This window comes from Periplaneta americana, chromosome 17 (assembly GCF_040183065.1).
Source record: "Periplaneta americana isolate PAMFEO1 chromosome 17, P.americana_PAMFEO1_priV1, whole genome shotgun sequence".
NCBI classification, from domain to species: Eukaryota; Metazoa; Arthropoda; class Insecta; order Blattodea; family Blattidae; genus Periplaneta; species Periplaneta americana.
Genome location: NC_091133.1, coordinates 71,119,395 through 71,134,047, shown reverse-complemented (window position 1 = coordinate 71,134,047; position 14,653 = coordinate 71,119,395). Strand labels below are relative to the sequence as shown.

The 14,653-nt window shown below is 34.3% G+C and overlaps 1 protein-coding gene across 1 annotated transcript in view; it reads left to right on the top strand.

Annotated features, from left to right (window-relative positions):
* The first annotated feature begins 889 nt into the window (after window positions 1-889).
* The window catches only part of LOC138693473 (thrombospondin type-1 domain-containing protein 4-like), a 603,922-nt gene continuing 590,158 nt past the window's right edge, over window positions 890-14,653 (top strand). Inside the window, exon 1 of the mRNA XM_069817459.1 lies at window positions 890-1,785. Coding sequence (XP_069673560.1) covers window positions 1,732-1,785 — 54 coding nt within the window. The 5' untranslated portion in view covers window positions 890-1,731. The remainder of the gene's footprint in view (window positions 1,786-14,653) is intronic.

The following is a 14,653-nucleotide window of genomic DNA, read 5'->3' as shown; positions in this document are numbered from 1 at the left end:
AATCTTGTTGATTTTTTCACGGCTTCCTTAATGTTGCTTGCATCACGAATGCAGTAACTTTAGTGGAGTTTACTTAATTTTTGCAAATATTTAAAAACAATGATTAACAGTGCAATTTAGGTGAAATTGCAGTGGTAAGTTTCCAATTTATAATTATTACTATATTGAACGTCTCTAAAAATAATATGTTAAAAGCCTAAAGCAGTAAAATCAATATGTCACTTAAGCGGCAAGAAGAGGGAAATTGTTATGTGTGTTAGGTTGGGAATACTGAATGTGGAATTTTAGACTTTCGGCGGATTGGTTTTGTGCGGAAAGCAAGCAAATACGCACGATCTCGCACAAATTATAAATACGTTCAAATGAAATGGATTAAATTATTATTTAATAACAAATACCATAATTAATTACAATAATTGAATGAATAATTAGAAATATTTAGAATGTATGAATTATATTAATCAAATAAAGTAAAATGAAAGAATAATCGCATTATTAAAATCGTTTCATATTATAGTTTGTATAATATCTAATTAAATGCTGGTAAAATGTTTTATTATATACTGCCGGCGTTTTAAATTTTTTATAATATGAAACCAAGAGATTAAATCCTTTATTTGTATTATCATACTGGAATTTCAACGATAAACTTTTATTTTGTGTAAAAATGTAACACTCTTCGTAATATTCTAAGCTTTAAACAATAATTATAAAAAATTGAAAGTGAATCGTAATACGTGCAAGGCACGAATAAAAGAGTAGCGAAAAACTGATGACTTGAATTGGGTGGAGAAGAGGGGGGAGTGGAGATGTCGTAGGAGGTGGGGGGAAATAAGTGAGTGCGCCGGCGCAACATCCGCACTGGAGCAGAGATTTGGATGCAGCCTTCTCGCGCGCTCCTATCTCGACTCTGCTAAGTCCAAAGGTAGCTGGGCAGTACTGTTTCGCTCGTTGGCTGATCACCTGTGGCGAAAAACCTCGTGCGTTGCGTGCTTCCACGCGTGCGAAAACCGCAGACACCGTCTCTAATTATTATCCTTAACTTAATTTACTCGCAAACAGAAAAAAAAAATAGATACGATAAAGTTTGTGAAAAAAAGTACCAACAAATAAAAATGACGATTAATTTTATCTTTAAATTTTAATGAATGAAAATTCCTCTTTCTGTGGCAGCAGTTTACGATTGTGAGTGACTTCGGTGAATGATCTAAGTGTTTATAGATGAACATAAATTGCATCTTTTTTTTAATAAACTTGTGTGCTTTCAGAGTACGTACTCTAAAAATAATAAACATTGTGTATACCAGGACTGTTAGGAATAATATCAAGTTGTTTTTCTTTTCTAAACAACTTAGTCAATCACTCGTAAATAATTGAGGTTTAGTCATCATCAGACAGTTAACATTTATAGTGTCATCATAGTGATGTATGACAAACTGTGTAACATATTCTCTGAATTTTTAATCATGTGTAATGCTCTTATGTGACTCAACTGGGGGTGGAGAGTTTTTTAATTGGGCGTGAGACATTTCTATATATAATAAACTCCTTCGTTATACATCTCTCTCATTCAAAGTAACTGTTACTTCGTCTAAAGACTGACTGTGAACATTTTTGTGCTGTTTTCTCGGGACATTTTGATGCTCAATTCTCTGAGAAATCTTTTAGAAGAATTCTACTGACATTCCGTAAGGACTCGTTTAGATTAAAAGTTAAATTTTCAAGACTATAATGAAGAAGTTGGCCACGTTTGCCCGTGCTTTAGCCATCGCAGGCTTCCTATTGGTGAGTACTTTGTGAATTTTATTATAGTGATGTCTTATGCAGAGTTATCAGTTCGTTGCGCAAACCTAATATCTTTTTTCTTCCAAACTTTAAAATTAATCCAAAGACAATAAACTGATAACATAGCTCATTCATCACTAATTTCAAAGTAATTTTCTGAATTGAAATACTTAGGTTTTGGGTAGGAAGTTGATTACCCTGTATGGCAGTGATGTCACACAGTGTTTTCGAAAAAAAAATATATATTTAAATATAAGTAATTGGACGATATTTATTTATTTATTTTATTTATTTATTTAACCTGTAGAGATAAGGCCATCAGGCCTTCTCTTCCCCTCTACCAGGGGATTACAACTACAATATTAAGAATACAATTACAATTATAATTACAATTAATATTAAATTTACAAATACAATAAAAATCAAAGTACTAAAAGATTAACTGATTAATAAAAGCTAGACAGTTTATTGTATAAGTTAAGAAGAGAGAAACATTTTTTTTGCTATTGTGATATTGTGGCTATAATAAATAAAATAGATGTGATTTATGGTTAGAAATCAAATTACTCGTAGAAAGCCTTAACACAGCCGAAATAAACCCCGTGTTACAAGATTTCAAATCCGGCTATCTATATCGAAATCATGCTGAAATTCAATACAACGGGCTGAATAGTGAATTTATTTCCTTTCATTGTCTCGATTCGTGGTGTTCATAATATAAATACACCCCATTTTGGTAGGAAAGTGAAACCGTGGATTACTTTTCTTGAATTTAGTGCAGATACTTGTAAAATAATAATGTTCTCGGAAGAGAAGACTTCATGAAAAATTTTTCTCTGAGGACTGTGATTTTAAAATACAACAAATTAAAAACAATAACATATTTAGTTATAATGTACGAGTATATTGTTATGAAATATAACGGGTAGAATATAAAATATATCATTTATTTTCTGGCCCGTATTTACGTATAGTGCACATGGGCCTGGGCACTGGGCTGAAAATTCATAAGAGAGGCCACATTTTGAGAAAAAAAATATCGAGCCGAAAATAAATTTTCATATGCACGTTTGAATCATCTGGTTGCACTAGCAACAAAAATGATCTGACTGCGAAACTGAGCTTTGAAAATGTGATTAATATATTGGCTAATAACAAGGAAAGAAGAAAACTATTCAACCACTGACAGTCTTTATTGCCTCACTGATTAGTTTTGTTGCTGATAGGTGGAATGTGTTGTATTGTTTGAGACGCGTATAATTTGTTTAGTGTTTCTATCCTGAATTTTGGACACGCTGCAACCAGCATAGCACTTATGCCTAGTTATGGGACAGTCTTTTTTATTCTGATTTCAAGGTTAATCACCCGTACTTCATTGTGTTTCTTTTGCGATATTTTTCTACTTCGCAGGTCTGCTTTAGATAGCATATTACTACCTAAATACGGGATATTTATTTCGTTTGTTGTGTCAAAATCAGTCATTAAAGGACAGCTGTAGATAACGATCACCAGAGGTGATTTTTTTCTCGTCTAAAATTTCTGCTAGTTAAAAAACGTCTCGGACAAGGTAGAGTATCCACGACCGGTCATTGAACGAATATTGCACACTTTTATCACTGCCAATGTGGCGCTGTAAACCAATTTTCAACACTTTTATCACAGTCACAACAAATTTCAATTCTTATTGCACTATATATATATATATATATATATATATATATATATATATATATATGGAGTTATCACTATATTAATTCATTTAATATTTTACAAAACATACACTGAACGAACTAAATGTAATTATTATGAAAGTCGCCATATTTTCTTCCTAGCATTACGACCCACTTCCACTAGATGGCTCCCGACATGAGTAGCATGGATGGTAATACATGCAAATGAAATGATACTAAGTGTGAGGAATGTTACTACAGGTGTGTAGTATTATGTGACAGGTTAGGTTAGGTTTGATTAGGTGTGTAGTATTATGTAAGAGGTTAGGTTAGGTTTGATTAGGGGTGCGTAGTATTATTACTGTGTTGGCGATACTAATACGTACTCAAGTTTCTGCTCCGAATTACGTCACATTAACCAAATATGGCTGTATTCTTCATTCACGCACGACGATTTTCGTATATACGTAAGTAAGGTACATATAGGGCTGGTTGGGTGAGCTTACAGCTCTCCCAGTGACCACATCAATTTCTACTAATCAATTCTATAAATCCAAGGCATTTTCAAGGTATTTTAGCAAGTTCCTGTAGTGCCTGGGATATAAGTAACCTTCACCAATTTACGTAAATGAACAAATCTGAGTTAAAGGTTCATGCTGTCTTCCTGCATATAATCAAAGTCTAAACAATATAGAGGGAACCAACGATGCTTCTCAAGCGTATGTGCGTTTGTTTACTGATTCGGAGATGCGATGGGGCGTGGGTTCAGTACCCGCTTGGGCTGATTATTACCTGGTTAGGTTTTCTTCGAAGTTTTCCCCAACAGTAAGGCGAATGTAAGGTAATTACATGAGTTCTCGGCATCATTTCGCCAAATATCATCTCTCTATCACCAATCCCATGATACTAAATAAACCAGTATAATAGCTGATGGAGCGTTGTTAAATAAACTATACAAATACACAGATTTAAAACTCTGACTTGCTCACAATATGGATCGCACTGTATTATGTGGATTTAAATTGGATGTAGAGTTGAAATAAAAGTTGAAATAATGTACGAGAAATAATTATACACTGTTACTGGCCTTTGATAGAATTTCCCATATACTGTATAAAACTGCTAATATTGAATGTCAAATGATATTTTAATTGCATTCGATCCTATATAATTAATCTTATATGGTAAAATTGTCGCACGATAATTATGACCGAATTTTCATTATTGCAGTTAAAGCTAGCCTTTGCTAGTAATTACAGTAATTGTATACAGTTTCCATGAAGTTTAGAACATTTTTTTCTATATATGGCCTGCAACGTATCATTGCATTAGTTTCAAAATTAAACGAGGCTTATATCTCTATTTATTTTCGATCGTATCGTACAGAATAACTTTTGACCTTGAGCTATTGCAATGTAGGCTACAACCCGTCTTGCTTCCAGATATGATAATTCAATTAGCCTACATATTAAATTACTGCATTATATAAGCTGCGTTATAATTATTATTTATTTCTGAAGTGAAATTTCATTTCGACTCGCCCTTACCGCTATGTGGGTTCGAATCCTGTTTAGCGTATGAATGATTGCTCTATATAACTGCGACATCTTGCGTTGAATTAGCTGAAGTAGTTTTAAAAATGCATTAATTTACATCCTCTGAAGCTCTGTGGTGGCTTAAGAGTTGATGTTGGTGCAGCAAAACAATTCCATTAGACCAGGCTTCAATTCTCGGAAGGAAAGTGGAGACTTCACCTTCCTCACCCAGGAACTGGAATTTGTGTGTGTCCCTTGTCTTATGTTTGATCTCTGTTACGTTCAGGAGGAGATTCAGCTCCGTACTCACTATATGAATAAGAAATCTCGCTATTCTTTATGTTCACTGTTTGTTCGGTCGGAATGGGCGAAAGTAGATGATGGTATCGGCCAACTAATCGGAAATTATTGGTATAAATATTTAAATTCAAGGCTATTGGTTTTAGTAGTAGTAGTAGTAGTAGTAGTAATATTTATTTATTTATTTATTTATTTATTTATTTAACCTGGTAGAGATAAGGCCGTCAGGCCTTCTCTGCTCCTCTACCAGAAGATTTCAACTGTACTATGAAGAATAAAATTACAATTAGTATTAAATTTACAATTACAATTACAAATAAAATTACAATTAGTATTAATTTACAATTACAATTACAATAAAAATCAAAGTACGAAAAGATTACCTGAATAATTAAAGCTAAATAATTTATCATAGAAAAGCAAAGAATATTTTATATTTACTGAATTACAAATTAAACCTAGAATAATAAAATTCTATAGTGATGAAATTACTGGATATTGAATATTTTGTGCTAGATTAAGGAAACTATTTACAAGAAATCAATTACTGACCAAGTGCCTAGTAAGTTTGCGTTTGAATTTAATTTTATTTCGACAGTCCCTGATGCTAGCAGGTAGCGAATTCCAGAGTCTTGGCAGGGCTATTGTGAAAGAGGATGAGTATGAGGAGGTGCGATGGGATAGTATTATTAGTATTGTTTCAAGACGAGAGCGTGTGTTCAGATTAAATGTTTCATATTAAATTTAATTATCTCTGCTGCAACTCAGTTGTCTGGATATTCGGGCTGTCATGCAGACGGTCGGGGTTCGAGTCTCGGTTATGCCTGGAATTTTCCATAGTGATACTTGTGGAGGACAAGTGATCACAGTTGAATCAGGGATTGCAGAAACAGCACATGTCAATACGCCACACATAGTGACATGTGCTGTTTCTGCAATCCGCGATTCAGTTGAAGTTTCTTCGGAGCTTTCTCGTTTTCAAAGGATTTAGGTTTCAACATCATTCCATAGCATTTCCTTATCGCAGGTTGGGGACACACGAAGAGGGCTGGTCTAGGGACGAGTGGGGATACCTGGATACTCGGCGCACCTTAGTGTAGTTAGGTGGTGTGGTTTCAGGTTGCGCGTAGCTGGGTATCAACATCAGACGGACGTTAGCTAGGGTTTGTCTGTTCCTTGAGAATAATAAATTTTCGAATATTGAAATAGGAAAACGGGAAATGCTGTCTTTCGATCCAAGACTTTATGGTAAAATTAAGGGGGTCAGCGCAACAGTGGTCTAAGCCATTCTTTTAATGTAGAAAAAGCAAGTTAAAGTATATACAGATATGTGATATTTTTAATGGAGAAAATTACTTGCTTCCTAACAAGCTATATAAGAATGATGCATTGGTCTATTCCACTTCGTAAGAAGATAGTTCACGTCAAAATCAATAGAAGGCTCAATATTTCATTTTTCGCATTGAGGAGGGTTAGACCACTGTTGCGCTGACCCCCTCCAAATTTTAAATATTTTAAAATTGAACCTTGTAAAAAAGAAATTTATAAAATTATTCATAATATATATCACTAAATGTGTATATTATTTTACCTTTTTATTTCTGTCGACTGTATTCATGTCTTTTATTGAATGTCACTGGCTTCTGTCTGATAGTTTATATTTAATGTGTTTTTTCTCTTTCTTCTTTTTTTTTTTTTGCTCTTGTGTGTTAGTAATCGGTTTGAATTAAGTTAGTGTATTTAGTAAACCGTGTGTAAATTGTATGTTGTATTACTGTCTAAGACCACACCGTACACGAGCCTGGCTCTTACGGTGGTGGCATTTTCACGTTCCCATCTTGTTTTTCTTTTATGTAATAGAAGTCTAAAAGCCACGGAAATGAAGTTAAGTTACCTACATGGGTTGAAAAATAGCAATAAAATAAATATTAATTTCATACTTACAAAAATTTCAAGAATGTAAATTTTTGCAATGACTTTATATGCAGGTTATTAGAAAATAGAGTTGCCTGATCAATAGCAAAGTCTAGGCTTAGCGAGATGGACTCGTGCTCCGAAACTATGCTTGGACGTGAGTTCAAAATCTGCTTGGGCTGATTACCTGGTTGGATTTCTCTCAAGGTATTCACCAAAAGTAACGCGAGCCTTAGGTAATCCCATGGCGAATCTTCAAACTCATCTTGCCAAAGTGCCATCGCGTTAGGCCTATTACCTTTTCCATTGACGCTAGAAGCCACCGGCGTAGCTCAGACGATAGGCATGTTTTCCTTATGATCTGGAGTTGTACTCGAGCATTGGTTCGATTCTCGCTTTAACTGAGTACCTGATTGGATTTTTTTTCGATATTTTCCGAAACATGAAGGTGGATGTGATCTAGCTTTGACGTAGATTCGATTCTCGTTTTGACTGAGTATATGGTTGGATATTTTCGATAATTTCCAGGTTCATACATGGGTTCGATCCCCGCTTGAACTGAGTACCCCGTTGGGTTTTTCGGTATTTTTTCAAAGTTTAAGGGGAATGTGAACTAGCTCGGGCGTGAGTTCGATTCGGTCTTGGACTGAGTACTTGGATTTTTATTTTCCTCGAGTTTAAAGGTAAATGTGAACTATCTCGGACGTATTTTCCTCGAGTTTAAAGGTAAATGTGAACTATCTCGGACGTAGGTTCGATCCCTTTTGAGCTGATTATCTAAAACTCGGATGTCAGGTAATCCCATAACAAATCTTCACCCTCATCTCTCCAAATATTATCTCGCTATCACAAATTCCTTCAACGCTAAGTAACCTAGTCATTGATACAGTAGTTGACACAATGTCGTAGCTACAACATTGTTCAATAACCAATTACAAAATGGGGTTGCCGATTCTTCCGAAATATTTGTTAGGATCTTCCGTATTTCGCTCTACTATATCGCGATCAAGCCTACCTTCCGCTTCTCGGTTTTTCCTGCATTATATTCATCACATAAAATGATAATTATTATTAGTAATAACTTACGTACTTTCATATTAGATGCTCTACTTTTAATACATGTTATCATATGCTATAATTAGAACCGTCATGATTCATAACTTTGGCAGCTTGTCAATGAGCTGATACAAAAGTATTTGATAAATTAATTAAAAAAGTGATAATTCACCGATTAGAAAATTAAAAAGACTGAAACTGTAAGAATTTCAGATTATGTTTGTGGAAATAAATGTCTACTTAATTACACACTTACTAGATATCAAATATATTATTAATAAAACATCTTCATTATATGTAAATTTTTATATTTTTCAGTTACATTAATTCGGCATTGCCTGAGAAAAGTGACATGTCAGTTTCCACAAAACTTGTTTGATAATTTATTGACAACTTACGGAACATCTGCTCGCTTGGAAAAAGAGACGTAAGTATTTTCCTCCCATTACAATAATTCATACAGAAAAAAATCAGATCGACATAAACCAGTGTAAGTTGTCAATAAATTATCAAAAAAGGTCTGTGGAAACTGACTTATGTCACTTTTCCCAGGCACTGCAGAATTCTTTATATAGAAATATATCAATTGTCTGAGTGAAAAATTGTCACTCTCCTCCCTTCCTCGAAGGCTTAGCGAATATCATGTTAGTCGCTGATCTGAAGGTCGCAGATTCAAACCTTGCAGAGAGCAATGGACGTTTAAGAGCGATAAGAGATTCCTGAGCATAGATATGCTTTTGAACATAAAACTATTATGTGCTACTAAAAGTAACGAAATAATACAGTAGTATGTTGTTGTTTGGTCAACTGTTCGAAGACAGGTCTGAACCTCACAAGTGATACCAACAAGGCGCCAGTTATAAGGCAACTAGGCCAGGAGATAATGGGGTAGGGTGGTCATGCGGAAAAACAATAATAGGCACCTCTACATTAATGACGGAACAGAGTATGAATTATCCAATGAAATGTGTACCAAGTAACCCAGTCAAGTAGCACAGTATGTAGGGTATGTATGTATGTATGTATGTATGTATGTATGTATGTATGTATGTATGTATGTATGTATGTATGTATGTATTTAATACATTGTTCCGATGACTGAACAGGTACCCCTTGACGACATTTCAGTACCTACAAGGAATTTAGTTACACTTATTTGCCGACAGGGGCAGAGGGCCAAGTGGTGTGCTCACCGCCTGAAACCCCACCTAGTATGCATCTAAGTTATTAGTCTACAAAGATGCGAGAAAGGTGAAATTTGGCCCAGAGACTCTAATTCAGGTTTGGAGATCCTTAACTTGACGGAAAAATCTGACACGGGACACACGGTTTAAAGTCACTGTTGGATAAATAGCGCTCCGGATTTTTGCGTCCTGAAAAATCCATCGATCCCAGCCGGGTTTGATCCCTGAACCATTGGGTCTAGAGGAGAGCAAACTATCACAGTAGTACGATTTAAAAAAAAATATCGCAATGAAAATAAAATTAGGTTACAGTTCTTAATGTTGGGGTAACTGTAAGGAAATTAAGTACCGTAATGTAATTAATAACACAGTTTTATACTATAGGATCATATTTTAAGTACGGTCCTTACGTGGGAACAGAGATTAAGGGTGTTTGAGAATAAGGTTCTTAGCAAAATATTTGGGGCTAGAGGGATGAAGTTACAGGAGAATGGAGAAAGTTACATAACGCAGAACTGCACGCATTGTATTCTTCACCTGACATAATTAGGAATGCAAAGAAACTTATTTATTTATTTATTTATTTATTTATTTATTTATTTATTTATTTATTTATTTATTTATTTATTTATTTATTTATTTATTTATTTATTTATGTATTTATGTATTTATGTATGTATTTATTTATGTATTTATTTATTTATTTATTTATTTCAAACTCCCTCCCAACGGAGGTAGACTGTTAAGCCTCATTATACTGACATATTTACAAATATAAATACAGGGTAGAATAAGGAGGAAAAAAATAAATTGATGTGTATATTAAAATCTAATTAAATTATATCTTAAGAGTGTAAATGATTATTTAAAATTTGACACTTTTTCAAAGCTATAGTGACAGTGTCATCTATTAAAGATTTAGGTAAATCAAATTTGTTTCCTAAACGTATTAAAGAATTTTGGAATAACACCACCGGCCCCGATAAAAAGACCAATCGCGTCTATGTATTAAAGATGGTCGTAAAGTAATATAAAATAAATCAGTCCACCGGGATAGCTCAGGTGGTATCGAGTTTGCCTGCTGATACGTGGCTTCACTCGGGCGTGGGTTCGATTCCCGCTTATGCTGTTTACCTGCTTGGGGTTTTCCGAGGTTCTTCCCAACTACGAGTATAAGGTGAATGTCATGTAACTCCTGGCGAAACCTAGATCTGATTTCGCCAAATATCTCGCTCTCACCAATTCCATCAACGCTAAATAACCGAGTAGTCGATATAAAATCGTTAAATAATCAACTAAAGAAAAAATATCAGCCTACCGGTGTGGCTGAGGCGGTAAAGCGTTTGCCTGCTGATCCTTGGTTTCACTCGAGCGTGGGTTCGATTCTCGTTTGAGCCGATTACCTGGTTGGGGGTTTTTCGAGGTTTTCCCCAATTGTAAGGTGAATGTCATGTAATCCCTCGCGAATCTTAGGCCTTATCTCGTCAATATACTATCTCGCTATAATCAATTTAATCGATGTCAACTAACCTACAGCTTTTTTAAATAACCGAAAAATATCTTATCGGTACATTTGTCTTAGGTGCTTGTACCTAGTTGATATTGTTCTAGATATTGCCTAATATGTCTTGGCTCATTGAGCAATGAGATGTGAATGTTTGGCTGCAGTTGATATTTTCACGGGAGGTTCCTCTTAAGTGTGAAGCGAGGCAGAACACAAGGGTTAACAGGAGTGTTTTTGTGCGTGATGAAAACTCCTGCAATAAATTCTGAGCATAACAGCTGTTGGCAGAGACCTCTTGATCCCAATTGTAGTACAACATAAACATTTCACTGGCCGTGAAACCAGTATTACAGTTCCATTTAAATCGTCTCCATGGATACGATGCTATTTGTTATGATGTATGAAATCCTAACCTTCATTTTATACTCATACGAATATTACGAGTAACTGGAAGCTCTCAGATTAGCATGAATAATAAGGGTAAAGTTTCGTTCGGGAAATGCGATATTTTAATAATGCTGTAATACAGTAAGTTGGAGGGTTTGCACTTTACGCAGAGTAGATTTAAATATATCTAGGTTATAAGCGTAGACTATCAACGATTTAGAAATTTCTAGGATATTTTATAGACTCCAGTTTAACATGGGAAAACATATCGAATGTATATGCACAAAGTTATCAAGAGTTATATATTTGTTAAAGAAATTAGTGACTTGCGTTTCTCAAAATTATTTAAGATGTGCCTACTTTTTGTTCTTTCAATCGATAATTCGGTATGCTTTAATTTCCTGGGAAAAAAATGGAACTGTCTTGATTTTGCAAAAGAAAGCCATTAGAATTCTATGTCAATCAAACTATCTTGAACATTGTCGATCATGAAATTATAAATAGTGAACAAATTAATATTCCATACTGTAGATTATATAAAACTAGTACAAATATTTCTGTCATGGGGATGAAATTATATAATAAGCTGCCCAGTCGATATTATAAGTTACCAACCAATAGTTTCAAAACTAGATTTTATAATTGGCTTTTAATTAATCCTTTCTACTCTGTAGATGAGTTTCTTAACATAAATTCATACGAAATTGTTTTTTAATAAATAAAGTTATTTACATTTAGTTACAAATATTACATTAAGAGTAAAGTGTTTTCATTAATTTTTAGAGTTTCAGAATGTTCTGTATTTTCATTCTAATTACACTTTACTGTTTTCAATTATGTGTGTATTTTCAAATGCATGTTTTTTTCTCTTCTGTATTATGACAAAGCCCATCACTGTATGTTTAATGGCTTAATAAATTGAATTGAATTGACTTTCAAAAAAGATGATGCCATCATTAGATTTTTTTACTTCACATTATTTGCAATTTGTATACTATTTTCGGATCAGCCAAGTGGTTAATGTCAGAGGCATGAGGTCCCAGGATGCAGTCCCTTTTTATTCTTTATATTAACTGCGTTATATTTTTCATTATCACATTATCGTTTTCAATATTGTTTCCCATAAGGCTTGGAACATTCTAAAAAATAGAGTATTTTAGGATACCTAAAAATAATTTTTTATTTACGTTGTAGGGTTGGACAAAACCTGGGAGTAGTTGGTAATTTCTTCAATCGGTTATTTTAGGATGCTTTATCAACTTCTATGGTTATCAAGCGTCTGAATAAAATGAAGCTGATAATATCAGCGAAATGAGTGCAGAATCCATCGCCAAAAGTACCCAGTATTTGCTCATAGATGGTTGAGGGTAAACCCCGGAAAATACCTCAACCAAGTAACTTGTTCCAACCTGAGTTTGAACCCAGGCCCGCTCGTTTCACGGTCGGGCATACTAACCGTTACTCCACAGTTGTGAATTACAGTTGTTAGTAGTAGCTGGAATAACAACCTAACATACGTTACGTCGTTTTTCCTTTTCCAGCGCATATTGAATACTTCAACACATCTGCCTTCTGACAAAGGTGTTATTTCCCTTCAACAAACACATTGCCTTCTATAACATTTGAATATCGTTCTGCGGAATGCTGTTATTTCAGACCTACAATGTTTCATACTCTTTTTTCTCAACATAGCCTATCCATTTGTTCGAGTTTAACAGAGGAGTAAAGGCCTCGGAAGCTACTGGAACCATCTGTGTCGTTTACAGGGGAACGCCATCGGGAAAATTAGGGCAAAAAATTGTTTTCGCGTTTAAGGAAGGACCATTTTGACTTGAATGATTCTCCTCGTTCAGAAAGAACGTCCAACTTTCATGAAGATTGTCTAAAAGCTTGAGTTCATGATGAACCACATCAATCAACTGCGGAATTAGACAGTTTGATGAATTTTCTGCAATCTGACTCTTCTTACAAAATTTATATTACATAGGAAAAGTTAAAAAATTGTAGATTGGATGTATGGATAACACAGTACGTTTTAAGCGAAAGCAACAAGAATCATTGTATTACCATTAGCACTTCTGTGCTTTTCGGTCTTTTCTGTCGCAGATGAAACATGGTATACAATCATGGTGCCTTTTATATTAACATCAAGAACAGAAAGAAATTGCTGAGCCCTAAAAAAAAAAAAAAAAAAAAAAAAAAAAAAAAAAAAAAAAAAAAAAAAAGCAACTCCCTCTACAGAAGCTGACGTCCATCTACATAAGCTAATATTGTACACGTTATCTAGTTACTATGAATTGCTACCGAGGATTGCAACTATTACTGCTGAGATTTATTGCCAACAACTCAGTTGCCCTAGCTGCAATTCAAGAACTGTAAATTCTTTACGGTACTATTAAACATGCTTTGCGGTCGTCATTTGTTTCCCGAATAGATTGTCGACTAAAATGGCGGCTCCGTTCAAACGTTTTGGTGAAGCTAACATTAGTGAAATAGAATTTTAGTAAGTTAATTAATATCTATTTTATTGTATTAGAGTACTTTATTTCCTCTAATCTTTATACACTTTCTTCCGTTTTTATCACCTTCCTACCATTTGTCTCTTTGTTTGCCAACATTTCAAACTGAAAATTCTTTACGGTACTATAAAACATGCTTTGCGATCGTCATTTGTTCACTGCATAGACCCACCTGATAAAGCAGCTCCGTTCAAACGATTTGGTGAAGCTAACATTAGTGGAATAGAATTTTAGTAAGTCAATGTTTTATCGTATTAGAGTACTTTATTTCTTCTAATCTTTTTATATTTTCTTCTAATCGTGTAATAGTCAATTAAATCCCACTGGAGTTTTGATTTTCTCTAGATAAGTCAAAACCTCTAGTGAGGTTACTGTTGATAAAAAGATAATAAGTCCTTAAATTTGTATAATACGAATTTTACCTATCAACGGAAAGAATACGCACAGTGCTTTAACAATTACATAATGGTAGGCTATTTACTTACTTACTTCGTGTTCCATTACGATCTATTCTGAATTTCCTCTTATTTTATAGTGTTCATTAGTATAATTTCCATAGGCCTACCATTTAAAACATCTATCAATATAACAATTAACCTGAGTAGGAAAATGTAACTGGTCGCAAATTTAAACTATCATCCTGTAGCATTATATCGGTAACAAACATTCCACGTACATCATGAAGGCATGAGAAATTCATACCAATGCGCAGGAGTACTCATTTGTTATTCTTGTTTCTTGTGCTATTTTCGTGCACTGCGGTTTACAGGAGGCTTTGTTAGCACACAAATGTGGCGAG